The sequence below is a fragment of the Pseudophryne corroboree genome, chromosome 6, assembly GCF_028390025.1.
Source record: "Pseudophryne corroboree isolate aPseCor3 chromosome 6, aPseCor3.hap2, whole genome shotgun sequence".
Classification (NCBI taxonomy): Eukaryota; Metazoa; Chordata; class Amphibia; order Anura; family Myobatrachidae; genus Pseudophryne; species Pseudophryne corroboree.
Window position 1 is genome coordinate 738,607,707 of NC_086449.1, and position 25,878 is coordinate 738,633,584.

The following is a 25,878-nucleotide window of genomic DNA, read 5'->3' on the forward strand; positions in this document are numbered from 1 at the left end:
GTCCCAGCTGGGTAGCACCCGTGACAGGCTCCCGGCTGTGACCTGCGAAATTTGGTCTAAAAGATGTATAATTTGGAAAAGAGGAATCAATGAAAATAACAGATTAATTGGTAATCAGCCACACACAATACTTAATTTGAAAATGCAATAATTTTGTGATTACTGTCATTGCCACCCCTTCATACCCCTGTACCATCTGCAGCTAGCTGCAGTGTAGCCACCATGGGGGATATTTATCAAAACTTGGTGACAGATAAAGTGGAAAGACTTAAAGTACCAGCCCATCAGCTCCTGTCATTTTTGTAGCACAACCTGTGTTTAAAAAAAGATAGATGCTGATTGATTAGTACTTTATCTCTTTCCACGTTATCTCTCTCCAAGCTTTGATAAACTTCCGCTTGTGGCCCAGATTTATCAAGCCTTGGAGAGTGATATATAGCACGGTGATAAAGTACCAACCAATCAGCTCATAACTGTTATTTTTCAAACACATGCCCTTATTTATCAATGAGTGATAAATTTCACTGTGAGTGATAAATTGCACCAGCCAATCAGCTCCTACCTGCCATGTTACAGACTGTGTTTGAAAAATGACAGCTAGGAGCGGATTGGCTGGTGCAATTTATCACTCAGTGTAATTTATCACTCATTGATAAATAAGGGCAACAGTCTATGGGGGTCATTCCGAGTTGATCGCACGCTACAACTTTTTGCAGCCCGTGCGATCAGATAGTCGCCGCCTATGGGGGAATATATTTTAGCTGTGCAAGTGTGTGAAGCTTGTGCAGGGGAGTTGTACAAAAACATTTTGTGCAGTTTCTGAGTAGCTCTGAACTTACTCAGCCACTGCGATCACTTCAGCCTGTCAGGTTCCGGAATTGGCGTCAGACACCCGCCCTGCAAACGCCTGGACACGCCTGCGTTTTCCTCTCCACTCCCAGAAAACGGTCAGTTGCCACCCCGGAACGCCTTCCTGCTGTCAGTCACCTTGCAATCACCGCTGCGATCGAAATCTTCGTTAGAACATTTGCTGCCCGGTGTTACCCGTCGCCGCGCATGCGCATTCCGGACCTGATCGCACGGCTGCGAAAAACTGCAGCGTGCGATCGGGTCAGAATGACCCCCTATAACATGGCAGTTAGGAGCTGATTGGCTGGTTCCGTGCTATTTTTCACTCTCCAAGGCTTGATAATTGGGGGCCTGATAAGTATTTTCATTAACGGTAACGTATCACCTATATGACCATCTGTAGGTGAACAACACTCAGCTCATATAACCTCCTAATGAACCAGCTATATCACAGTGCCTCAGTGCTGTCACCGGCTCCCTGGGAAATGAGTGATTATGGTACCGCCCACAACTATATGCAGGTGAAGGGTGCATGTGAAAGCCATTTCTGTGCCGCAAACCTTCAGCTGTATCAGAAAGTTGGATTCCTCTTTATATAAAAGAAATTAGACTTGGCAGTGAATTTGTTGAATCCGAGCAGTGATGATGAGCGTAATAAACTGGAGAAAAAAACAGTGAATGCTGTTAGCACTTCAGAGCCTCTGCGATACGGTGAAATAATGGAGCACTTAGCCGTAATTTGAGAATGTCAGGAGAAAGCAAATCACATTCCTGCCGCATGGTTTCCTTGTCATCTTAGAACAGGATATTGAAGCCTGGTAGCATTTCCCATGCACTTAGTTTAACCCTCTTGTCTGCCATGGAGGAAGACAGAACGCTGCAGACGCGGCTAGGCCAGCCAAGAGGTTGTACAGCTTGAATACAATGAGGCCCACCCACTTTTAATGCTATAACCACACACACACACACATACACATATCCCTGGCCAGCTTAGTACAAGATCAAGGTCTAAAAATATACTATTGGGAATGTAAGAGAAATATTGAATAGACCCACGTGATTACCATAAGAGTAGTACAGCCAATTGTGTCCTTCATGTCTGTGGCAAACAGGACAGATGTGTTTTGTTGGTGTTTTCCAGCATCCTTTGGGTGTGTATGATGAATGTATACAGTGTTTTCTGAACTGCTTGTAGTTTACAAGAAATTACAGTATTTTGTATGAGTTGGTGTTAGAGGTGAAGGAGGGGGGGGACTTATTTTTGCTGTGCACACCAGATTTCCTGTCAGTACATAATATAGGACTCTGCTGGGAATAGGTGCCAACTTTTTTAATATGATACAGAAGCCCCTTCTCATATGCCATGCATAGACATGGTTAGTGTCAACACAAATATTGGGGGCACTCTAGCACCTGCAGACCCGATTCCCTTTACTTCAGAGAGCCGTTCAGAGGCTGAAACTGCTCGCACATGGCTTTACAACAATGTAAGTGCCGTGTTGAATTGTGGTTGAACTGTGGCAGACCGGTAACTGGGTACACCGTGGTACTTTTCTTTTGCTTGTGTTGAACTGTGACAGTCCCGTAACTTGGTGCACCATGGTACTTTCCTTTGCCTGTGCATGCAGCCGATGGTGCTCCAGGCATATCATAGTTTCAGTGATGTCACAGCAGCTGTAATTACTGCACTCTCACTTTTTATGTATGTTCCAGATTATATTACAACACTGTCATAAATAATGTCTGTAAGAAAATAGGAAGATGATACTTTAAAGCTAAAGTGGAATGCCTGGCTAACTGGGAGCAATGTACTTTACTCATTGTTCATTTATAAAAATATAGAATGTAGATGTTTAGTGGTTATTTAAGGGGAAATGATATCAATAGTCTGCAGGACTTTACATAGTGTCTGGAGTGTGAGAATGTTCTACAACCAACACATGGGTGTTTTTGGCTTAAAAATGAAGATCATACCACAACCACATAAAGCATGTCAGAAAAACCACTGGCATGTGACAAGGAAATGAGTCAGTCGGGAATGGCATTTACGGTATGAGCCACGGGTGCTGTGTGCTACAGTACAGCTCATGGATGGAGCTAATCACTCCGATTAATGTGTGTGGTTTAAATTAAAAGTTTGGCATCCAGCAAATGACCAGCGCCTACTCACTTCCCAACCATCTAACCAGAGACCCTACAGGACTGATCATGCTGACTGCCAATGACCACCCCTGGTGATCGGCCATTAAAAAATTGGCAGCAGGCTGTAGACATTTTACTCCTTGTACAGCTCATGATGATGATGATTTCCTGTCTTCTCAAAAGGAAATTCCTAATGGAAAACTTCAAAGTTAGTTTCTCTTCACCACGGAAACAATGGGTCACGCCATTTTATTTCAGTTCTATTTATTTTTAATCAGAATTAATGAACGAAGTGTATAATGACTACATTACCAATCTGGTCATTCACAAGAACTGCTATACATGACTCTAAGCATGCATTTATCATAAGCAGGTTCATGTGAGCACACACATATGAGAAGCCGGCTCTTACATAGAGACACAAGAAACCACCAGGTTTCTGAGTTTTCCATCCCCTTGGTTCCTAATCTTTGTTAAACTAGCAGTCTGGCGAGCGCAGCACACAGGTCCGTTCCCACGCTAGTTCACAAGATCCATTCTAGTTGCAAATAATGCTGAAGAATCTCTGGAATCCCATTTATCTTGTACCATGAAAGTTGATGCAAAACATGTCAGATGCTTAACCCTTTGAGGACCAGGGCTATCCAGGGCCAAGCAGCACAATGCCTTGCAGGCCCTGCTGGAACCAACAGAGTTAGGTATTGGGGTGGGTGGCAGATTGCAGATTTTTCTGCACGTCTAAGGGACCAAATTTGAAAAACAATTTCGTCTTATTGTTCAGTCAAAAGACAGAAAAAAAATAATTACAAAATAAGAGACAGTTGGCAAAGGCAGGTAAGGTGAGTCTTGTTTCATGGAGTGAGGCGAACAAGCCGTAAAATGTAACATAAAACAAGCGAGAGCTGAACACGGTGGACACAAGGTATAATGTGATTGTGCTTGAACTAAGTGTCTGTTCCTTAGGAGGGCACTCTGCAGGAAGAGTCTGCTTATGCGGAGTCTCAATTGATTATCAAGCATTTTGTCAGGCGCACAATACCTAATCCCTAGTGTTCGGATCAGCAATAACTGAACGCAGGGTGGATTATGCTCTATTGTTGGATTTTACTTCCTAAGCAGGCTAATTTATCTTAAATGAACTGATTATTTGCTTTAGATGTTTGAGTGCAGGTGGATTTAAATGGCCCAAATTCAATTTATTATTAATCCAGGAATATGTAAAATAAATGGAACTGATTAACAGCTGCATTAAATATAGTTTGAAATCTGTACAACACTTCAAGAATGATATATTGGCCAACTAAGAATAGTAGCGATAAAAGTATAGTTTATACTGCCAGTGTGACTATAGAAATCCGTGCGGTCACATCCCTGAGTTTAGAACATATAAGAGAAGTTCTTATATCCAGAAGGACATGTGCAAAACTAGATATAACCGTATTCTGTCCCAAATATGAAAATGGAATAGGAGTTGGCTATGGTAAAACATCATTGCACCTGGGAATTTCTACCAATTCAGATATTCCCACAGTAGTCATAGCACGTGCCCAGCAAAGCCAGCACTCCACATAGATAGATAAGTGTTTTCAGATCAGACATTATAGATTTACTAAGGGGTATATTCAATTAGGGTTGAAAACTGCCATCTGTCGAAAAGACGGCAGTTTTCAGCTTTTTAAGGTAGAATCGTGATTCGACCTATTCAATCCCTGCAGTTTTTATCCGACAAGTCGTGGAATTCGACTTGTCGTATAGTACGTGAATCGGCAGTATAGCTGCCGATTCACGTACTTTTGAGTGAAACAGGGCCAAGTTCAACAGGATTTGACCCCGTTTCCGACCATCTCAGTCCGACAGGAGGAGAGGGGGGGGGGGCCGCGAGGAGACGGGGGACAGCTGCGGCATACAGGGGAGAGCAGCACTACAGCACAGCGCTGCAGCAGGATGTCTCACAGCCGCGCCGCTCACGGCAGCGTCCACCCGGCTCCAGCAAGTGAGGTCACGCTTGCTGGAGCCGGGTGGACACTGCTGTGAGGTCTGGCGGCTGGTTGACATCCTCCTGCAGCGCTGCTCTCCTCAGTCTGCCCGCGGCTGTCCCCGCTGGTCTCCCCCCTCTCCTCCTCTGGGTCCCTCATCTCAATTCGACTTTTTTAAAGTCGAATTGAGATGAGATTGAATAGGGGTTATCGGATCCATTCCGACAAATGCATGTCGGAATGGATCAGACCCTAATTGAATATACCCCTAAAACTTCTTAAATAGAAAAATGGAAATATTGCCCATAACAACCAAACACGTTCTAGCAATCAATGTATAAAATAACTGGATCTGATTGGTTGCTGTAGTCAATACCTCCACTTTTCTGTTTTTGGGAAGTTTCAGAAACTAAAATACACCTGTTGTGTAAAAAAGCAATTTTTTTTTTTATAGGAAGATAATCTATCGCATGCAGTATTAACATGTCTGTACAGGAACAGGTTTACCCTTATGTCCACCTACCTGCTCTAATATCATTTTAATGGTAATATAGGACGGCATTTGTATTTTTTTTATATTTTAAACAATAGTAAAGTAGTAGAATATACTGGAGAATAAAAGTTATGAAAACTATTGTATTAAATGAGTTGAGATTAAAGGAAACATATTGTGTAATAGTCATTGCATACCTCCCAACTTTTACTATTTTAGATCAGGCATTCCCAACCTTGGTCCTCAATGCACACTGGGGGGTACATTAACTAAGATGGGAGTTCTGTTTAAGATGGGATGTTGCCCATAGCAACCATTCAGATTCTACTTCTCATTTATCTAGCATCTTCTAGAAGATAATATATTTAATCTGATTGGTTGCTATGGGCAACATCCCATCTCCAGGTTTTAGGGATATCTAGGCTTCAGCATAGATGGTTAAATCAAGATAACTAAGGTACTAATAAAGTCACCTGTGCTTAAGCATGGATATCACTAAAACCTGGACTGTTACTGTGCCTTGAGGACTGAGGTTGGGAATGCCAGGGTTGGTTAATCAAGATTTGTGAACCTTAAAAGGGGTGCGCACATCCACATCCACCAACCGTGGGTGGTCCCTCACACTATGGTTCAAGTCCAGGCACAGGACCCTTCCTCCCAAGTCATCAGAGGCCAACATCCCCAAGGAATTACATTAATAAGAGGTTAAAGTGATAATAGGTGTTCAGTAAGAAGCAGCAGCTATGTGTTGAGAGTGTTACATAGGTGAGAGGTAATAATTACAATGTTCAAATGTTGTACATTGCTAGAAAATGAATTAGGTGCTAAAAAGGTGCAAGATGAAGTACAGGTTGAGTATCCCATATCCAAATATTCCGAAATACAGACTTTTTTGAGTGAGAGTGAGATATTGAAACCTTTGTTTTCTGATAGCTTAATGTACACAAACTTTGTTTAATACACAAAGTTATTAAAATATTGTATTAAATGACCTTCAGGCTGTGTGTATAAGGTGTATATGAAACATAAATGAATTGTGTGAATGTAGACACACTTTGTTTAATGCACAAAGTTATAAAAAAATATTGGCTAAAATGACCTTCAGGCTGTGTGTATAAGGTGTATATGTGACATAAATGCATTCTGTGCTTAGATTTAGGTCCCATCACCATGATATCTCATTATGGTATGCAATTATTCCAAAATATGGAAAAATCCCATATCCAAAATACCTCTGGTCCCAAGCATTTTGGATAAGGGAGACTCAACCTGTATTACAATGTGATGACCCTAACCAGCTAGACTACACCAACCCAGGGACCCTGCCCCCAAACGTATCCCTAAAACTGACAAATGATATACATTTTATTTTACTTCTGTCCAAACACTCATTATATAAGTGCTATAAGTTGGAAGTGGTTAATATAAATCCATATACAGTTGCCTTATTGATTGTAATTTTGAATAAGCACAGTTCAGTATAAATCTGTCTCCTGACGGTATATATACTAAGGTGTGGGTTTATAGACATGGAGATGTTTCCCATACCATCCAATCAGGTTTCAGCTTTTATCTTCTAAAAGATGCTAGATAAATGATAAGTAGAATCTGATTGGTTGCTATGGGCAATATCTCCACTTCTGTAAACCTGCACTTTAGTAAATATACCCCTAGTCAGGGCAAAGCATTGTTAGTTATAAGGAGCATCTCAACACCTACAGTTTAACCACTTGCCTGGCACTGCCGCATGTGATGTGACCGGAGCCACGTGTATGTTACCTGGCCAGGTTGCATCACATGCGTCGCGGTGTCCCCGTTGTGTTGATTAGGAGATCCAGAACGGATCTCCTCTGGCTCCCTATGGGGGTGTGGGGAAACCTCCAAGCGGGGGATTAATAACAACTGGGGTGGGGGAGGGGGACTTTAAAGCAATGGATGCTAGAGCGGGGAGGAGTAAAATAATAATGAAAAAAACATTGGACACAGGATGGGTGGGGTTGCAAAAATTATTAGGATTTAAGAACACTAGGGGGGTGGTCTATTGCCAATTTAGGGGTGGGAAGTTATTTTATAATGGGGACCTATGTACACGAAGGGATTGGGGGGGGGGGGGGGTTTACACCATGTATATTTTTAAATAAAATATTTTTATATATTATTAAAAATACTTTTTAAACTTTAATACATAATAAATAAAAAAACAATTTCTGAACGGTTTTGTGGGGGAAAATATAGTCGGTGAAGAGGTTAAAGGGCTTAACATGCAGCATAAGGTTACAGTAGGAGAGATCTATCACCGGGATCCGGTCTTTAGGTTGACAGTAAGTAGGTTGACTGTCTAGGTCGACAGGGACTCTAGGTCGACATGACAAAAGGTCAACATGAGTTTAAAAAAAATATTTTTTTTTTTACTTTTTCATACTTTACGATCCACGTGGACTACAGTTGGGAACGGTAACCGGTAGTGGAGCGAGGTTACTATCCATGCAAGGGGACACGGTGCACTAATTGGGGGTTCCCGGTCACTGAACGGAGAAAACGACACCAAAAAAGTAAAAAAAAACTCATGTCGACCTTTCTCATGTTGACATAGAGTCCCTGACGACCTAGAAATCATGTCAACTTACTGTCAACCAATAGTGGTCGACCTAAGTCTAATTTACCTAACATACCACACCCCTGTCGCCAAAACACGCAGATTCAGTATTTTTGTACAGAAAGGTATATTACAGTATGTCCTATGCTTGCAGTTAATTTCTCAGCACCTGCAGACCATTATCAAATTCACCCCGCTTACTTGTAACAGAAATAAATATTAGGTTCTATTGTTAAGCAGATGCGGGTAGCCTGCAACTCTCCAAGTTTCACAGGACATTCTAGGCTTTGTAGGGTTGAAGAGTCATAGGCTTATCCTAAAGCATTGCAGAAATGAATCCACTAGATTCTATTCGAGTATATCAGGACATTTATTTACAATGGTTATTGTTTTTGCAGGATTGCCTTAAAGCTTGTCAAGAACAGATTGAGTCTGTGCTGGTCAGCAGCCTTCGGCAAAACAGACAGCAGGCACAACAGAGGAACTCTGCCAAGTCCGTCGACGAACTGGATCAGGCCAGCACTCCTACAGACGTGCGAGACATCAACCTGTGAGGAGTTCTGCAGCAAGAGAGTCTTTTCCTTGTTCTGTATTTTTAGAACAAACCCGTTTATATCTGCTCCCACTTAGAAAAAAAAATATTTAAAAACTATTTTAAATACAAAAAAAAAGGAAAAAAAAAACTGAATTATTAAGTGTTTGGTGCCTGTGATGTCCTTTTAGAAGGGAATCCCACAATATATTTGATAATTGCTGTTATTATATATTGTTAAATTTAAGTGCTTATATAAGCATAAACTAGCTAGAATATTTGTAAGCCTGCGTTTGTGGGATGACACTTAGATATACTTTTTTTTTTTTACATTGTAGTCGCTTACACCTCTTGATAGATGTCAAAGGGGCGTGAGTGCGATATTTGTGGTTTTCATTTTGTAGATTGCAAAGCAAAAGACTAATGGATTCTAGAGGGCAAAGTAAGCAGCGATCCCTATAGAAGATTGAAGCATTTTTCGGGATGCTCAATGATCACGTGGGATCGCTTTTAGTCTTATTGTTATCTAAAGAGAGGCGCTTTCTGGATCTTCTATTTAGTTCTGTTTACTTTTGCTGTCTATGGTAGCTGCTACCGAAAAAAAAGATGCTTTATTTTTGCAAGCCTAAGGCAGGTGTTTTTTTAATGTGTAGTTTTTTAAATTCCCATTTTCTTTCAACATAGTGTTTTTTGTTTTTTTAGAGAACGTTCTGGTTTAGAGGGGGGGCTCACGTAGCCAACTGTGGACACGTGAAATACAAGGACTTCAATACTGGATTGGATTTAAAGGATAAAAGATGTATTTTGTCCCAACAAAAGTGGAAGGTACTCATTTACTCCTTGACATTTCACTAGAAATTGGAACTCCTTCCTTTTATTAGGAACCCTCCTCTCCACAGATTAAAAGGGGATATCAAACTAAAATTTTCAATGACTTTTTTAGCTAATAAATTTATTTATTAATTTTTTTTTTTTTTAAACATGGTTGCAAAAACCATACCATTTTGACCTTACAGTCCGCTTTCCACTATAGGTGCCTAAATCCAATGGTTATTTAAAGTGGCATTCAACCCACATGATTCTTTTCTTAACTAAAGGATATTACAAAACAGAAATAATATTTTGGGTGGATATCCCCTTAGAGGGAAAAAAAAAAAAACTTTTTTCTCTAACTCCGCTGGTATTTTATATGGTTGGTCTGCCGCTAGCATCATTGTAAACCATTTCATTCGAAAAAGCACTTTGAAAATTGTTCCTAAGGGATAAATGAGATGGTTTATGAAAATTGTGCCGACCCTATCGCGTCATTTTAGACTGCCTCCATGCACCCCACTGCCGAATACATCTTACGGTGTTGCTGGATTTTTCGACACCTGCCTTAGATGACATTCCTTTAACAACATTCCGGATACACAAGAAACTAAAGTATTGTTGATGTTCTCTGATGACCTTGAAAGAGGTTAGCCATTTTGGTTGCCTTTTGTTACTAGTTCCCAAGGGCGGCAGGGTCAGCTAATTATTTTAGACATTTTTAATGAAATATCTGGCAACAAATGGTCAACACCTACAAATTTGTTGCATAAAAAAAAATGTGTACCAATGTACTTGAATTGTATTTTTTTTCTCTCCTTCCTTATTGTAGTTGCTCCAGCAAATCAGCATCTTTTTATTTTTTTATTTTACTTTCCATATGCTGGTGCAATTTTTTTCTGTTATTATTATTATTATTAATGTTATTATCTTTTTTTTTTATGCACAATGGTATGACACAGTTGACAAAGCTGTTGCTTAAAAAAAAAGTTTGCTAATTTAGTCGGAAAAAGAAATTTGATTGGTTTAAAGAAAGACCATTAAAGGATGGGGTTTGTCATGTGTTGGCTACAAGTGCTGGTATGAGGAGTGAGTAAATATATATATTTTTTTTTATTTGTTTTTTGCGCTGCTAAGGAGCTATGATTTGTTTCATTCTTATTCACATTAACAGTACTTAGCTGTATTGTTTCACTGAGTGTGCTGCTATTTTATAAACATTTTTATAATATATTATTTTACTGCTTAAAATTTCCAATCCTGAAGTAAGTAGATGGTTAAATAGACAAAAGAGGAATTCTGATTACTGGAAATGCCTTTGTACAGCTTTTTTTTCCCTACTAAAAGAGTGTTAATGACATTTTTTTGCTGATCACACCCTATTAAGGTGGTATACTTACCTCAGGTTTACTGGATACAAAATGGTTCCTTTTTTTTTTTTTCACTCAATAACATTACCTCACACTTTTACAGTTTTCCTCTGGGAGCCTAGTGCAATGGTGCTAATGCAGCAGGGATCTGTGCTTGCACTGGAGACCTTGCTACTCATTTCCCTATTAGTTTATAAGAATAATAGAGTGGAGTTGTGGGGGAGGGGGGATTGCAGTTTTCCAGTTTTGGGGCACACAAGATAAATATGCTGTGATGACTAGTAATAACGTGTGACTGTGCTGCCTTGACTAGCAATTGTACATAACTCCAAATTCCACCTTCCCCCAATAACCCCATCCTACCCATATAAGTTATGTAATTAGAACTGGTAATATGTTAACCTGCTGCCAATTTAACGTTTATCAGGCAGTTACACAAAACAAAGGCAGACACTGATGTTCCTCAAAGCACAGCTTACCAATTCACTCCATGCATGTGATATAGCGGCGGCATGAGGCATTTTTATATTCCCGGTTCCTTTGTACCTCATGTTACAGTGATTTGAGTAGTTCCCACCTAATGAATGGGCTGTATTTTCAGTAATATTAATATTGATATGACAAAATAGCTGCATCCCCCCCCCCCCACCCCAAAGAAACACCAAACAAACCCCAAAACTACAGTTTTAGCACTGGTATTTACACACCAAAAAGACCAAAATCATTCAAAGAATTTAAGCAAATAAAGTTAATCTATATGTTACAGCATATTTCATTTTTAGTTGTGTTACTGTTAAACAGGTTATTGTGCCTGCCTGCTCCACCCATCTCAAATTTGAAAGTTAAAGGCACTTTGATATGTGGCGTTTGGTTTGACGTGATCACAACTCGCGCTGCTTTAAATACAATGGCGGCATAAGTCTCCCCTATTGGTTTTCCTCTGTAAATGGATTGAGAAGCAGCCTATGCTTTCCAGAACTATTATTTTTTTTTCTTTCTCATTTATCATCATTTTTAGGGCTCAAAAGGTCAGTAAATTGTCATTGGCACCTTTTTAGGGGGTAAAAAAACAAACAACTTTTATATTCTAGTTTTAGGAGTTAAGGGAATGGCATACCATGTATATAAAAGCATGAAGATATTCAAAATCTCACGCTCCGATTGGTATATGGCATTTTCACAAACCGCTTAGGTGAGCATAGCGTCAGCTAGAAGATTTTTACAGTAATGATCGATAAAATGTAAAAAATAGACCTTACTTTACAGTTTGCATTTCTGGTTTGGAAGAAACTTTTAGTTACATACTCAAGTGAAGTATGTAGCTATCAAACAGCTGCTAGACGACCCAGAATCCAATCTCGCTATGTGAACTCTAGAGAGGTGTTAACATGTACATTCTAGGCATTGCAAATTGCCTCAGCGACAATGTGATGTCGGGCAAATCACTCTTGTAAGTCACTTTTCCCGCTTAGGTTACTGTACCTAGACGAGACCATGATTTCTTACTAGTCATGGCAATTTACACAGCACTCTTTGTGATAACTAGGATATAGTGACCTGGGATTTAAAGTGATAAGTGAACTGTGTAACTTTTCTGGATTGATAATGATTCACACGAATGAGACATTGTACTTAATTTAATTTGTTCTGTTAATGACACCAGCACGATAACCTTGTGTCTTGGCTTGAAGCCGACATGTAACAAGGTATTTTCTCTCACATTTCTTGAGTTTTGTGACCTTTTAACGATTGGATGTAACAGAAAGTGCATTTAGGGCAGAAGTAGGGAGCCTGTGTCTTTCTAGCTGTTGACGAACTACAAGTTCCAGTGACTTTTTGCCAATCAGTAACAGCAGCTGGAAAGTTCTCGGGGCGGTCTAAGTCTAATTTAGGAAGTTATAAATGTGCTAGTCATATGTGGTAATTGTGTAGATGTTGAAACATGTTTAATTTAAAAGTTGGGAAAAAAAAATTCAATATCGGAATGTTTTTTTGTTTTTTTTTGTTTAAGTATTACGTTAAGGCATACGTGTCACACTTACACACAGGGGGTGAAGCCATTTTGTGGACTGAAACAATACTCTGAGGTCGTGTCACTATCTGAAAATGAATAAGTGAATTGATAGGTTGCACTTTCATGAATATTTGTTTGGAAAACAAAATGGCAGCCCTCACTGTCTGTAGGCAATGGGAACACGTTAAAGTTTGCCAAAGCCTGACCTCCTGAATTGTTGCTGTTTTGAGGGCTGAAATAAGACTGCCAATGTGTGCTGCTGCTTCTGATGGGGAATAAAATAAATATTTCCAAGAGGCTAATTGCATTTCATTTGGAGCAAAAGAAAAACAAATTATTTACTAGTGTTGGAGAAGTTTTCTGCACATTTTCTTCATGGAGGGTGAAATTCCAAAGTTTATGCACAAAAAAGCAGTCGGGGATGTGTTGGATGGAAGGGGGGTGTTAAAAATAAAAAACTGTAAAAAATGATAAAATCTTCATGGGATATGATGCTATTTATTGATAACTCTGGGGGGAGGGGGGCGTAATACCAAAATTCATGCACTTTCAGGAAAAACTAAGCTGCCGGCCCCAGAAAACAGCCCAGATATAGGACATGAGATGGGGCAATTCAGTACACAGTATTCTCCTTTGCTGTTCCATTTTGAAAGTTTTTGAAAATGTGTCGAGTCAATTCCCAACGCGACTGTTATCCAAAGTACATGTTGTTCGCCATAAGCGAAGTATTTGCAGTTTGTGCCGTTTGTTTTGGGGTAGCGCTTGATTTTTGCAGTCCGATGGCTGGTGGAGAGCTGGCTTCATGTTGTAATGGGCGGAACATTTTGTCCTGGAGAGCAGTAAAGCAGTATGTGGAGAAATTCACACGCCCCAACAAGTCTAGCGAAAGTTCATCTCTACGTTTGCCCTGTGTCAGCCAACCGTATCCTTTTGCATTTACTTGTAAAAAAAAATACATACCAGAAACCTCAGCAGTTGATGCCCCCAACGGAGATTTTAATCAAGGGATCCCAAACTCATAAACGTCCGTCTCCTGCTGACGCCCATTAAAGTAAATTCTGTAGAGGTTGTCTTGCATCCTGGTTCACAGCACAAAATGGCTGCTTCCACTGTGTGTGGATGACAGATACATTTTAAGCATCCTTCATATCCCTGAGCGTAGGACCATTCAGCTCTGGCCATGTTCATTACGGTAAAATAAATAACCAAATGTCGTGATAAAGATATTGCTGCTGGCCCTGTATAGTTCGGTTTTATTTTTTTTCAATATAATTGCTTATTTTTTATTTTTTTTCAGTCCTCAAGTCTCCCCTTCCTTTTATTGGCCAGTGGAATTTTGATTTTCCACCATGTACCTCAATCACTCTGCACAATCGTCTCATTTGTTGTTTTTTTTTTTTTTTTTGCTTTATTGAAATGTGATGCCATATCAAGTCAATGTTATTCTCTCACAATGTACTTTAAGATAATACAAAAAGAAGGTGTGGACAGTTATATGGTCAGGGAAAGATAGAAAGTGTAGACTTAAATTAAATAATGTTAAAAATGAATTTTTAGCAAGTACGTGAGATTTCATATGGTGGATAAGACTCATATTGTGTAGGTTTTTTTTTCAATTACATATTGAAAAGGTCTTGTCTGTTCAGTGTTAAAGTCGTTTTTTTATGTTAATTGACTAGTTAAAAAAAAAACGATCGATTAATGAAATGTGTTTTGGGGGAATAAGAATGCTGTTTGGGCAATAAATTCACCTTGACCTAAAATGACTCGTTTTGCTTCCATTATTCAATTTGTTGCTATAAAAGGCCCTCTTACTTCAGCAAATAAAAGAACTTATCTCAACAAAAGGGTTTTGGCAGCATTCAAGCGATCGTCTGATGGATATCCCAAAAGGGAAGATAGATAAATACTTTCATATTACATCACCTAACAGTGAAGGAATGCGCCAGGCACTCTCAGGGACGGAGGAGTCCTCTGCTTCCTCTCCTTCTACAGATTAGGCTTCTTCTAAAATGTCAACGAGGGGGCACACTGACACAGCTATTGGTCAGCTTACACCCATATTTATACATGTTGTGTGTGAATGCCAAGTATTTAGAACATACATTTTGTTCCCTACCTAGGGTGACTAAATTTTTTAAAGGGCTCTACCAGCTTCATCTCCTTTGTTATAGAGGGAGAGAGACACACATACTACATGACCAAAAGCATGTGAATGTTTGTTCTAATTATTGCGTTTGGGAATTTCAGCCACACCCATTGCTAATTTGTACATGCAATCAAGCATACATGTATGCCTATCCATAGTCAGATTTTAGCCACAGGATGGGTTGCAATGAAGGGAATACATACGTTTTACCGGCAGCTGGGATCCCGGCTGTCCTGATTCCAACATCGGGATCCCAGCCACCAGTATGCAAGCCCCTTACGGGCACGGTGTTTCGCTGTGCTCGCCACAGGTTATATTCTCCCTCTATGAGTGTCGTGGACACCCGCAGAGGGAGAAAAGCCTGTGGCGCCGGTATTCTGGCTGCGGCATTTTACCGCCTGTCGGGATTCCAGGGTCGGCATTGTGACCGCAGAGATCTCGTGATTGTCTCCCCAATGAAGAGTACCATCTTGGGATGCCAACATTAGAGCAAAAGTTCAAATTTCTGCGCTGCTAGAGCTACTGCAGTCAACAGTGAGTGCTGTTATTGTGGAGGGGAAACAACTAGATACAGGAGGATCCATAAGCCGATATAACAGGGGCAGCAGGGTGCTGTAGCACATGAAAATCACATAAGTTCAGTTGCAACACTCACTACCGAGTTCCAAACTGCCTTTGAAGGCAAGGTCAGCGCAAGAACGAGCTTCTTGGATTGGGTTTCTAAGGCTGAGCAGCCGCATACAAGCCTCATACCACCATGAGCAATGACAAATGTTGGCTGATGTGATGTTGTGTATATAAATATATGCACGAGAGTACGGGTCGTTGTGTCGACTCAACATAGGTCGACAGGTGAAAAGGTTGACATGAGTTTTTGGACTTTTTTTTGTGTCGTTTTCTTCGTAAAGTGATGGGGTACCCCAATTAGTGCACTGGCTTCACTCGCCATGCTTACTATTCCCAATTGTAGTCCACGTGGATCGTGAAGTATGAAAAAGTCCAAAAATTGAAAAAAAAAGTGAAAAACTCATGTCGACCTATTGACCATGTCGATCTTCCGAGGTCAAACTAATTGACTATCGACCTAAGCTGTGTCGACCTAACGACTGTATCCCATGCACGATTATTGTGCTCCCACAAATATTTATGCTAAATTTAAAAAAAATAGGGTGCACAAGATGTCTAACCACATTGTACAAATAAAAAACACATGATTCTCACCACTCGCCTGAGACATTAATACTATTTTAAGGTGCACTCTATACAAAAAGCTATTTTACTAAAATAATGTGAAAAGGGTGTTTTCACACTTTTTTCACACTATTTTAGTATAACCAGAATGTACAGACGTGTCCTCTTACTACTTTGCTCCATGCGCTACAAGTAGCATTACACATAATGCGTGAGTACCGTGTGACTCGGTAGCGCGGAACGCCCTTTTAGGTATTTTGCCACAAAAATATGTCTTAGACGCAGTGTATTGTAATACAGGTTGAGTATCCCCTATCCAAAATCACATATATATGTATATTATATTATATTATATATCTATATAATATATCTAGATATACACATAATACATAATATATATGTCTTTATCTCAGTAGGGGACCCAAAAATTTGGGATTTTGGATAAGGGATACTCAACCTGTAGTAAAAACAAGCAGCTTGCAGCATTCCTAACCTGCACAAGGCTTTGTAGCGTTCTCCCCCCCCCCCCCCCCCCTTCCCGAGCTGGCATTCTAAACATCGGGATCCCGGCGTCAGTATGGTGAATGGCGGTATTCCAACTGCCGGTCAGCCATATGCACAGTAAGCTGGCCAATTTATGGCAAAAGCGCAGAGCTATAATTAAAGTTATGAAGTACAGGTGGAAATATGTTCATTTATCTGCTTTATCAGTTTTGCCTCCTATTTTTTAGCAAACGCTTAGAGCTGAGCTGTATTATGTTTACAATCAACAAAAATAATGGCGTCAGTGATTAGAAATAAGAGTTGTTGAAAAGAGCCAACAATATAATGCAATGCATAGGTAACAGAGCCGACAACTACACCGCAAAGGTGGAGAACACGTTGGGGTAAATTTACTGATCAGTGCTTTTCAAAGCCGTCACATCTTTGGCAGTTTCCACCGTTGGATTTAAAGGGGCAATAATTTAAATTAAACACACACCTGCTTTTGTTGTTAAAATGAATGCCCCTTAAAATCCTGCAGCCCAAACTGAAAACATTTTCAATATGTAACTGAGAAAAAACCCAGCTGGGTTCATAAGCGCAGCTAAGTAAATTTACCCCTTTAGCTGGAAGGCCAAACACAATTACAGCTGGGATGACCTCACACTGTGCTGTGCATTTTTATACTTTTTTACTTGCAGCTCTGGAAATAAACTGCTCCTCTGTTTATACCACCACATAACATACCAGCAATGCTATTAAATGCAAATGAAAATGTATACATGTCATTATATGTCACCCTCATCACAATGCCAATTTAGGCCGGTATTCTAAGATTGTGGTGTACTTTTAATGAAATCATGGTAGATGCAGCTATTCATCAGTGCAAAAGTTTGAGGAGATTAATCAAATCTTGGAGAGAGAGAAAGTGCCAACCAATCAGCTCCTAACTGCCATATTACAGGCTATGCTAGAAAAATGACAGGAGCCGATTGGTTGGAGAACTCTCACCAAGCTTTGATAAATCTCCCTCTGAGTAATTTACTTTAATCAATGTTTTGTTTCTTTCTCGGCTCAGCTCTTGCTAATAGGCATCTGTCATGATGACCTGAATGTTCATCTTGAGTTGACCTATAAAAGGAACTTTTATTTTTCTTTGGAAAAGCCTTAAAACGGTCAGTTCTGAGTAGGCTGCACGGATTTTAAGGCTTATTTTTATACAAGCTCTATGCAAAATGATTAGCTCAAAAGTGACCAAACCTTTTTGAAATCTTTCATCTGCAATATACCTAGTTAAGTCAAATTTACCACAATAAAAGCCTTATTCTGAAAAATGTTAATACCTCTGTGAAAGGGGCCTATTGCCTTCCCTTTCACCCCCCCAATCATTACATGAATGCATTGGTACTGAAAAAAATCCCCTTTGAATTCTCACATTACCAGCTTTCTCACAAGCATAAGAATGAATGACAGCTGAATAGCCAATAGAAACTTTGATGTTTAGGGGCTTTTAGACTGGTCAGATGCAATTTACACGTTACTCGGCCTGTTTTCAGTACAATGTGAGTGGTGTGCCCTAACCCACAGCAGCTGATTATCAATAAGCTTTGCTCAATATAGTGCAAGTTAGACAGAATTTGCAGGCGGTAGATCAGTATATTTTAGTTGGGCTTCCAGACAACAGAGTTATAATCTTGTATGAGTATGGTCATCCAGACATCAAACATTACTGTACCTGCATGGGTTCAGGTCAGGTCGGGTGTGATTGGGGAAGCACTGATGGGACAACTGCCTATTTATGCAGGAGTTGAGCCATAGATGAATAGATTAATAAAAACAGTTCGGATGTGGGTCAGGAGAACACATACTTTAGGCAGAGGTGGATTTAGTCCTCATGGGGCGCTAAGCAAGATACCAATTTGGGGCAGGACTGGAGACACAGGAGTGTGCTGGATATGGCACCCAACTGCTGTCTCATCACTGGCAGCCTGCTGTAAGTATTCAGCCAGCCTAGTGCTCTGACATTTTCATTGGAGGTTGCGGTCCACAGGAAATATCCACCATACAGCCTTAACACCCAGCCTCCCTGGTACCCACAGGGTCCCCTGAGGCCCACAGGGCCCTAAGCAGCCACCTTGGTTGGTTTGTGGTAAATCCTCCTCTGACTGTAGGATACACCTTTCAAAGCCAACAGTCAGTTCCTATTATTAGAGATTTTAACCACTTGACTAGCTAATATTTTTTTCAATTTTTTTTAAAATTAATATAAAATTATGTGAATATTAATTTATCATCTATTAAACATTGTTTTACATATGCAGCAAATTACATTGTAAATATGTAAAGAATACATATTTGAACTGATTTTGCATAATTTATTAATAAATATGCACTCTGTTAATACAGTTATACTAAACCAGGGGAAAATGGGTAATATTTACATAATACAGGTTGAGTATCCAATATCCAAATATTCCGAAATACGGAATATTCCGAAATACGGACTTTTTTGAGTGAGAGTGAGATAGTAAAACCTTTGTTTTTTGATGGCTCAATGTACACAAACTTTATTTAATACATAAAGTTATTAATAATATTGTATTAAATGACCTTCAGGCTGTGTGTATAAGGTGTATATGAAACATAAATGAATTGTGTGAATGTAGACACACTTTGTTTAATGCACAAAGTTATAAAAAATATTGGCTAAAATGACCTTCAGGCTGTGTGTATAAGGTGTATATGAAACATAAATGCATTCTGTGCTTAGACTTAGGTCCCATCACCATGATATCTCTTTATGGTATCTATTTATTCCAAAATACGGAAAAATCCAATATCCAAAATACCTCTGGTCCCAAGCATTTTGGATAAGGGATACTCAACCTGTATGAGCATGTAAAAAAAATCCACAATTTTTGGGACTTTTTTTTGTAAAAAGAGAACGAAGAAAACAGTTTTATAGAGTAGAAATGTGTGTGTGTGTGTATATATATATATATATATATATATATGTATATATACAGTATATATATATATATATATACATACATATACACACACATATATATACATACATACACACACATACACACATATTCTCTAAATTATTTTTTCTTCCAGCTATATGGCAGCAGTTGGGAGTTCCCAAGGATCGGCCATTGCTCCCTACTGCTGGCTGGGAGGAGGAGCAGGGGGGGTGAGCCACTGCAATGCAGACAGCCCAGACTGATGGGCGATTCCTATTAGATCGTCTCTCGCAGTCACCAGAGCCATAACTACGTGTGTGCCAGGTGTGCCTGGCACACAGCGCAGTCGCCCTGATGGTGCAACGGCCAGCGGCTTGTAAATTGACTCATTACAAGCTGCCTGTGCTGTGCTATGTGCACCGCGCTGGAGAAGAGGAGAGGAGCAGCTCCGGAGGCAGGGGAGGAGGAGGAGGGAGGGGGACTGGAGCCACAGCAGCGCTATGTAATTGGTGGTGGCGCCGCTGCAGCAGTCCCTCTCCTTCCGCATTGGCTGCCCGGCGCTGCTGTGAATGCTGGGATGCGCTTCCCTCATCCCAGCATTCACAGCGGTGTCTGCCAGCCAATGCGGAAGGAGAGGGACTGCTGCAGCGGTGCCACCACCAATTACACTGCGCTGCTGCAGCTCCAGTCCCCCTCCCTCCTCCTCCCCTGCCTGGGATCTGCTGCATGAAGCCTGCACCGAGAAGCCTGTGCCAGCGGGGAGAGATGGTAAGTGTCTGTCTGTCTATCTCTCTATCTATTCTGTCTTTCACAATGTGTAAAAAGGGGGATGCTGTCTGCCGTAAAGTGTAAAAAGGGGGACGCTGTCTGCCGTAATGTGTAAAAAGGGGGATGCTGTCTGCCGTAATGTGTAAAAAGGGGACGCTGTCTGCCGTAATGTGTAAAAAGGGGACGCTGTCTGCCGTAATGTGTAAAAAGGGGACGCTGTCTGCCGTAATGTGTAAAAAAGGAGGTGCTGTCAGCAGTAATGTGTAAAAAGGGGGACGCTGTCTGCTGTACAGTGTAAAAAGGGGACGCTGTCTGCCGTAATGTGTAAAAAGGGGATGCTGTCTGCTGTAATGTGTAAAAAGGGGGACGCTGTCTGTCGTAATGTGTAAAAAGGGGGACGCTGTCTGCCGTAATATGTAAAAAGGGGGGCGCTGTCTGCCGTAATGTGTAAAAAGGAGGTGCTGTCTGCAGTAATGTGTAAAAAGGGGACGCTGTCTGCCATACAGTGTAAAAAGGAGACCTGCTGTACAGTGTAAAAAGGGGACGCTGTCTGCCGTAATGTGTAAAAAGGAGGATGCTGTCTGCTGTAATTGTTAGGCGCGGCGGTCTTCGGCCGTGCCCTGACTGAGCAGCGGTCACGGCCGCCGCGCCTCTCTCCTTCCCTGTCCCCCGCACGGCGCCTAGCAACGCCAGGACGCCGTGCGCACGATAGCTGCCTGGTCCCTGGCAACGCAGGACGCCGTGCGTGCAGGGCCGCCGGGTGCATAGCAACGGGGACGCCACAGGTGGACCGCGTTCCCCGTTGCTAAGAATAGTTAATTAGGTTGCTCATGCAGCAGGGCAGCTGCACGGCAACTAGTAATTAGGGTCTGGGGGCTGGTCCTGCTGGCCCTCCTGTTATTGGCCAGCAGGGCCTTTTTATGTGAGCCAGCACACTGCAGCCCCGCCGGTGATAGCTTCTTGTATGCTGTTCCTGCCTTGCAGAACTCTGTTCCTGTCAGCCGTGTTTGGTGGATCTTGCTCCCTGCCCTTTGGTACTTTGGAGGTCCGAAGCCGGTCCTGGGAATCCTTCTAGTCCTTGTGAACCTGTTTGTCATCTGGGGTTCTCGCCCGGTTTCGTTAGTAGCGGCTTCTGCCGCGTGTTGCGGCCTATGCCGCTTAGTGTTTACTTTACTGTGAATTGGTGCATTTGCGGAGGTTTCCGCTTTCACTGTCCTCCCCGGAACTCGGCGGTGCCGTGTAGGGGAGTGGACAGTGGTTTCTTTGTAGTTCTTTTTCCTTTGGCGGCGTGCCGCACATACGTTTAGTTTTTAGGTAGTTTATAGCCCCTAGCGTGGTTGTTTCAGTTAGAGGTCCCCTTGTTATTACCCTGTCTCAGTTCACGCCTTGTCTCTCTTTAAGACCTGAGGGGGCATCGGAGTTGGGCAGACCTAATCCGCCCTTCAAACGCGGCTGCCATGGGCCCAAGAAACCATAGTCGTTCAGGCGTGAATTGATAACACGGGTAAGACAACGGAGGTAGGGTGCTAGGGGCTATTTCCTTCCCATTTCCCAATCCCAGCATTCCGTCTTGGTGCTCAGGACTCACTACATAAGATCTCCCCTGTCCTGAGCATCAGGATCGTAACAGTAATGTGTAAAAAGGGGGACGCTGTCTGCCTTAATGTGTAAAAAGGGGGACGCTGTCTGCCGTATTGTGTAAAAAGGGCACGCTGTCTGCCGTAATGTGTAAAAAGGGGGACGCTGTCTGCCGTAATGTGTTAAAAGGGTGCGCTGTCTGCCGTAATGTGTAAAAAGGAGGTGCTGTCTGCCGTAATGTGTAAAAAGGAGGCGCTGTCTGCTGCAATGTGTAAAAAGGGGACGCTGTCTGCTGTACAGTGTAAAAAGGGGGACTGTCTGCCGTAATGTGTAAATGGGGGCTCTACCTGGTGTAGTGGCGCTACTGTGCGGCGTAATTTGAATAATGGAGACTACTGTGCACCGTAGTATGAATTGGTATTATTTTTGTGGCTACACCCCTTCCCCATGAAGCCACGCTCCTATATATTTTTTGCGCGCCTACGGTGCGCACTGTCCCTATCTTGCATGGGAGGGGGGGGCGCCAATGCTGTTTCCTGCACACAGTGCTAAAATGCCTGGTTACGGCACTGGCAGTCACCCCCCCCCCATGCCCCCTGGCAGTGCTTGTTGCCAGGGGAGAGAAGGGATGCCGCAGGTTCCTTGATCTCCCTAAGCCAGGGCTGCAGAAAGACTGTCTTCAGTATTAACTATACTTGGTTTTTGACTGTCATTTAAAATCTGCTGATGCCCATCAGTTTTGAAGTCCTTATCCTGCAATAAATTCAATGAATCAGCAATGGATATCAAGCACCAAACAGATCAATAGGATCTGTGCAGGATTTGATGTATAATGTGTAAAAACTGTCTACTTACAAAAAAATAAAATAATAATAATAATAATAATAATAATAATCAGCTCCAGGCTTCTTTTCCTAGGATGGTAGTGAGTATTGAATAATAGAGTGGGAAAAATGGCATGGAGCCCCCCTATTACTAGGCTGAACCAGCTAGGGCTGGAAACACTAAAGTAATGTGGGGGGTTCCCGTGCCATAGTGGCAGCCAGCTCCATAGCTCGGAGAAGCCGGTCCAAAATGTATTTGCCCACACTACCCCTGATATGATACCACCTATGTTTACCTGTGTGCAGAATTCAACACATGTTGCCCTGCGCCCGTTCCCTATCTGTGCGCTTGGTTTGCTGCTCATCATAATCCTCAATGCACACATGCACCAGTCTATACTAGGTGCAATAGATACACCTGGAAATAGGCTTAGCCCTAAATCTGCATGGCCTGCAGTTGCGTCGACATATGCTCACTGAACTTTGTCGTCGTGAGAACGTTACAGCCCAGTTTTGCCATTAAGGCGTAAGCAGAGATGCGTTCAAAATGCACTCAGCTCAGTATGGCCTGCACTTGAGTATGCTTGGCTCCGGAGGATGCACAGTGCAAAAAGATGTAAGATGCTCTCTGCCAACAGGCATACCTTCATCTCTGCATCAGCCTCTGCGTGGTCACATCAGTCACAGACATCTATCCATAACAACGGGGGGAAAAATGACCCTGCCAGACAAACCCTTTTCACCTGCATACATTGGGCAGATCATGGGGTTTCCCGACACTGACAGCACTGGCTAACACAAGCTGCCAATCGTGTGAATTGCTCCTTTTGTGTGTTTGGCATTTATGAACGAGTCAGTCGCCAAACTGCATTTCAAAGTGCATTTTTTATCTAACATCCATGACTACAAGTCACAGTGGTTAATTATCCAAATTGTTTTAGCTAAAAGCAATAGGAACAACAAAGGTTTAACCAACAATCACGGCGCGTAAAGCCTGCTTTTTACCAGAAGTGCTTTTACGAAAAATGTCATCTTATTCATGTGCCTTACTTTTCCCTTTAGAATTATGGACCTCTGTGTTTGTGACCCTTTACCAGCAGGAAAGGCTTTAAGGTGCTTTCAAATGAAGCCAAAGTTTTATGTTAATTTTTTAATTTATCAAAAAATAAATTGTCAAAAAGTAAATTGATTTAGGTGGTCATTCCAAGTTGATCGCTCGCTAGCAGTTTTTAGCAGCCGTGCAAACGCTATGCCGCCGCCCACTGGGAGTGTATTTTAGTTTAGCAGAAGAGCGAACTAATGGATCGTAGAGCGGCTACAAAAAATTTTTTGTGCAGTTTCAGAGTAGCTCAAAACCTACTCAGCGCTTGCGATCACTGCAGACTGTTCAGTTCCTGTTTTGACGTCACAAACCCGCCCAGCGTTCGCCCAGCCACGCCTGCGTTTTTCTGAACACTCCCTGAAAACGGTCAGTTGACACCCAGAAACGCCCACTTCATGTCAATCACACTGCGGCCACCAGTGCGACTGAAATGCTTTGCTAGACCCTGTGCAAAACTACATCGTTCGTTGTGCTCGTACGATGCGCGTGCGCATTGCGCCGCATAGGCATGCGCAGAACAGCCGTTTTTTAGCCTGATCACTGCGGTGTGAACAACTGCAGCTAGCGATCAACTCGGAATGACTGCCTTAGTACGAACATATAATACAGATTTGAATCTGGTCATTGGCAAATGGAAAAAATATACAAATGTATGTAAACAGCATAAACACCAAGGGCTAAATGTAACAGCCTCTGAGTTGCCGGGGTGCGGGACTTTGCTGCTTTACAAAAAAAGCGAGCAGACTCGCACAATCATTTTCAAGGCAAAACCAACCTGGTTTTGACTTGTAAATGATTGCTGCTTTAACAATACCGGCAGTCTCACACAAAGTCCTGCAACTCATGGGCTATTACATGTAGGGGGTCTATTTACTAAGCCTTGAATGGAGGCAGGGCTTCCAACAGAAATGATGGGGCCAGGGACTGACCCTCACAAGGCAGGGCCCTCCTCCCCCCACTGTCCCCCCGTTCGGTTCGGCCACGCTTGCGTTGGCCGGACCGGGCCCACAAAACGGGTAGCACAGCTACGATCAACTTGGAATGACCCCCATTGTTTTCCCATGTGCCCATGAATTTCACATACGAGGACGGGACTCCATACAGTAGGTTAAAAATGCCTAAACATCAACATGACCAAGTTAATTAATGATCTGACATTTCTCCACATAAAGAAACAACAGCCACCCAGCCCACACTGCCGTAATGTTCTGGCTATCAACAAATAAGGGCATATCGGCACTTCATGCCCTCTCTGGGGTCAATGCAAGGTTGAAACGTTAGCCGGTCTATGAAGTGCATCTTGCGTGTTGCACATGCTCCAGAACCAAGTGTATGGGTGATGAAGAGCTATATGCAACTAAATTGGGCGTAACTGTCTGGCCGCTCCCACTTAGGCCATGTTTACTGAGGGTATGTAGACGGAATTATGGGTTACACATGGTTTCCAGGTGGATCTTTTGCGCCTAGAATAGGGCTAGTGCAAGTATGCGCCAATATTGATGATGATGATGATGGGTATCAAAATTAGCATACAGATGTAGGCAGTGTTGATGTACAGAGATGTTCAAGTCTTCCTACAGGGGAATAGAAACATTTAATTCCATAAACACGCGGGGGAGCAAAGATGTTCATCTTGTGCTCTGTATTGGACCCTCCTTGTTATGTCACTTGCTCATGGTCTCCACCCAAATATATCCGCCCCTGTACACCTGAAAGCTCCCTTTGTCTTGACTGCACACCAAGTGTAAACCTCCCACAACTTTTCACCAATAATCGGCACCTCCTGAGTTTTCCACTTCCACCTTAAAACTGAATACTTACGCTAATTCGACAGAGACTAGTACGACACAAGAAAACACAATGTATTGTTTATGAACACAAATCTATTTTAACTTTTGCTGTTTGTTTTGTGGTGTTAAGTTTCCTGGTTCTACTTTTTCTTGATTTAAGTATACAAAAAAAAAACCTTGCTCTCATAACACGGCCCTATTAGTCAAATTTTGGAGAGTGCTGTTGGAAATTATGTTACCAC

General features: G+C 41.9%; 1 protein-coding gene across 1 annotated transcript in view; it reads left to right on the plus strand.

The window, feature by feature from the left end:
* The window catches only part of CCND2 (cyclin D2), a 69,985-nt gene extending 55,440 nt beyond the window's left edge, over positions 1 to 14,545 (plus strand). Inside the window, exon 5 of the mRNA XM_063928474.1 lies at positions 8,455 to 14,545. Within this exon, the coding sequence (XP_063784544.1) occupies positions 8,455 to 8,610 (156 nt within the window). The 3' untranslated portion in view covers positions 8,611 to 14,545. The remainder of the gene's footprint in view (positions 1 to 8,454) is intronic.
* Positions 14,546 to 25,878: the final 11,333 nt, after the last annotated feature.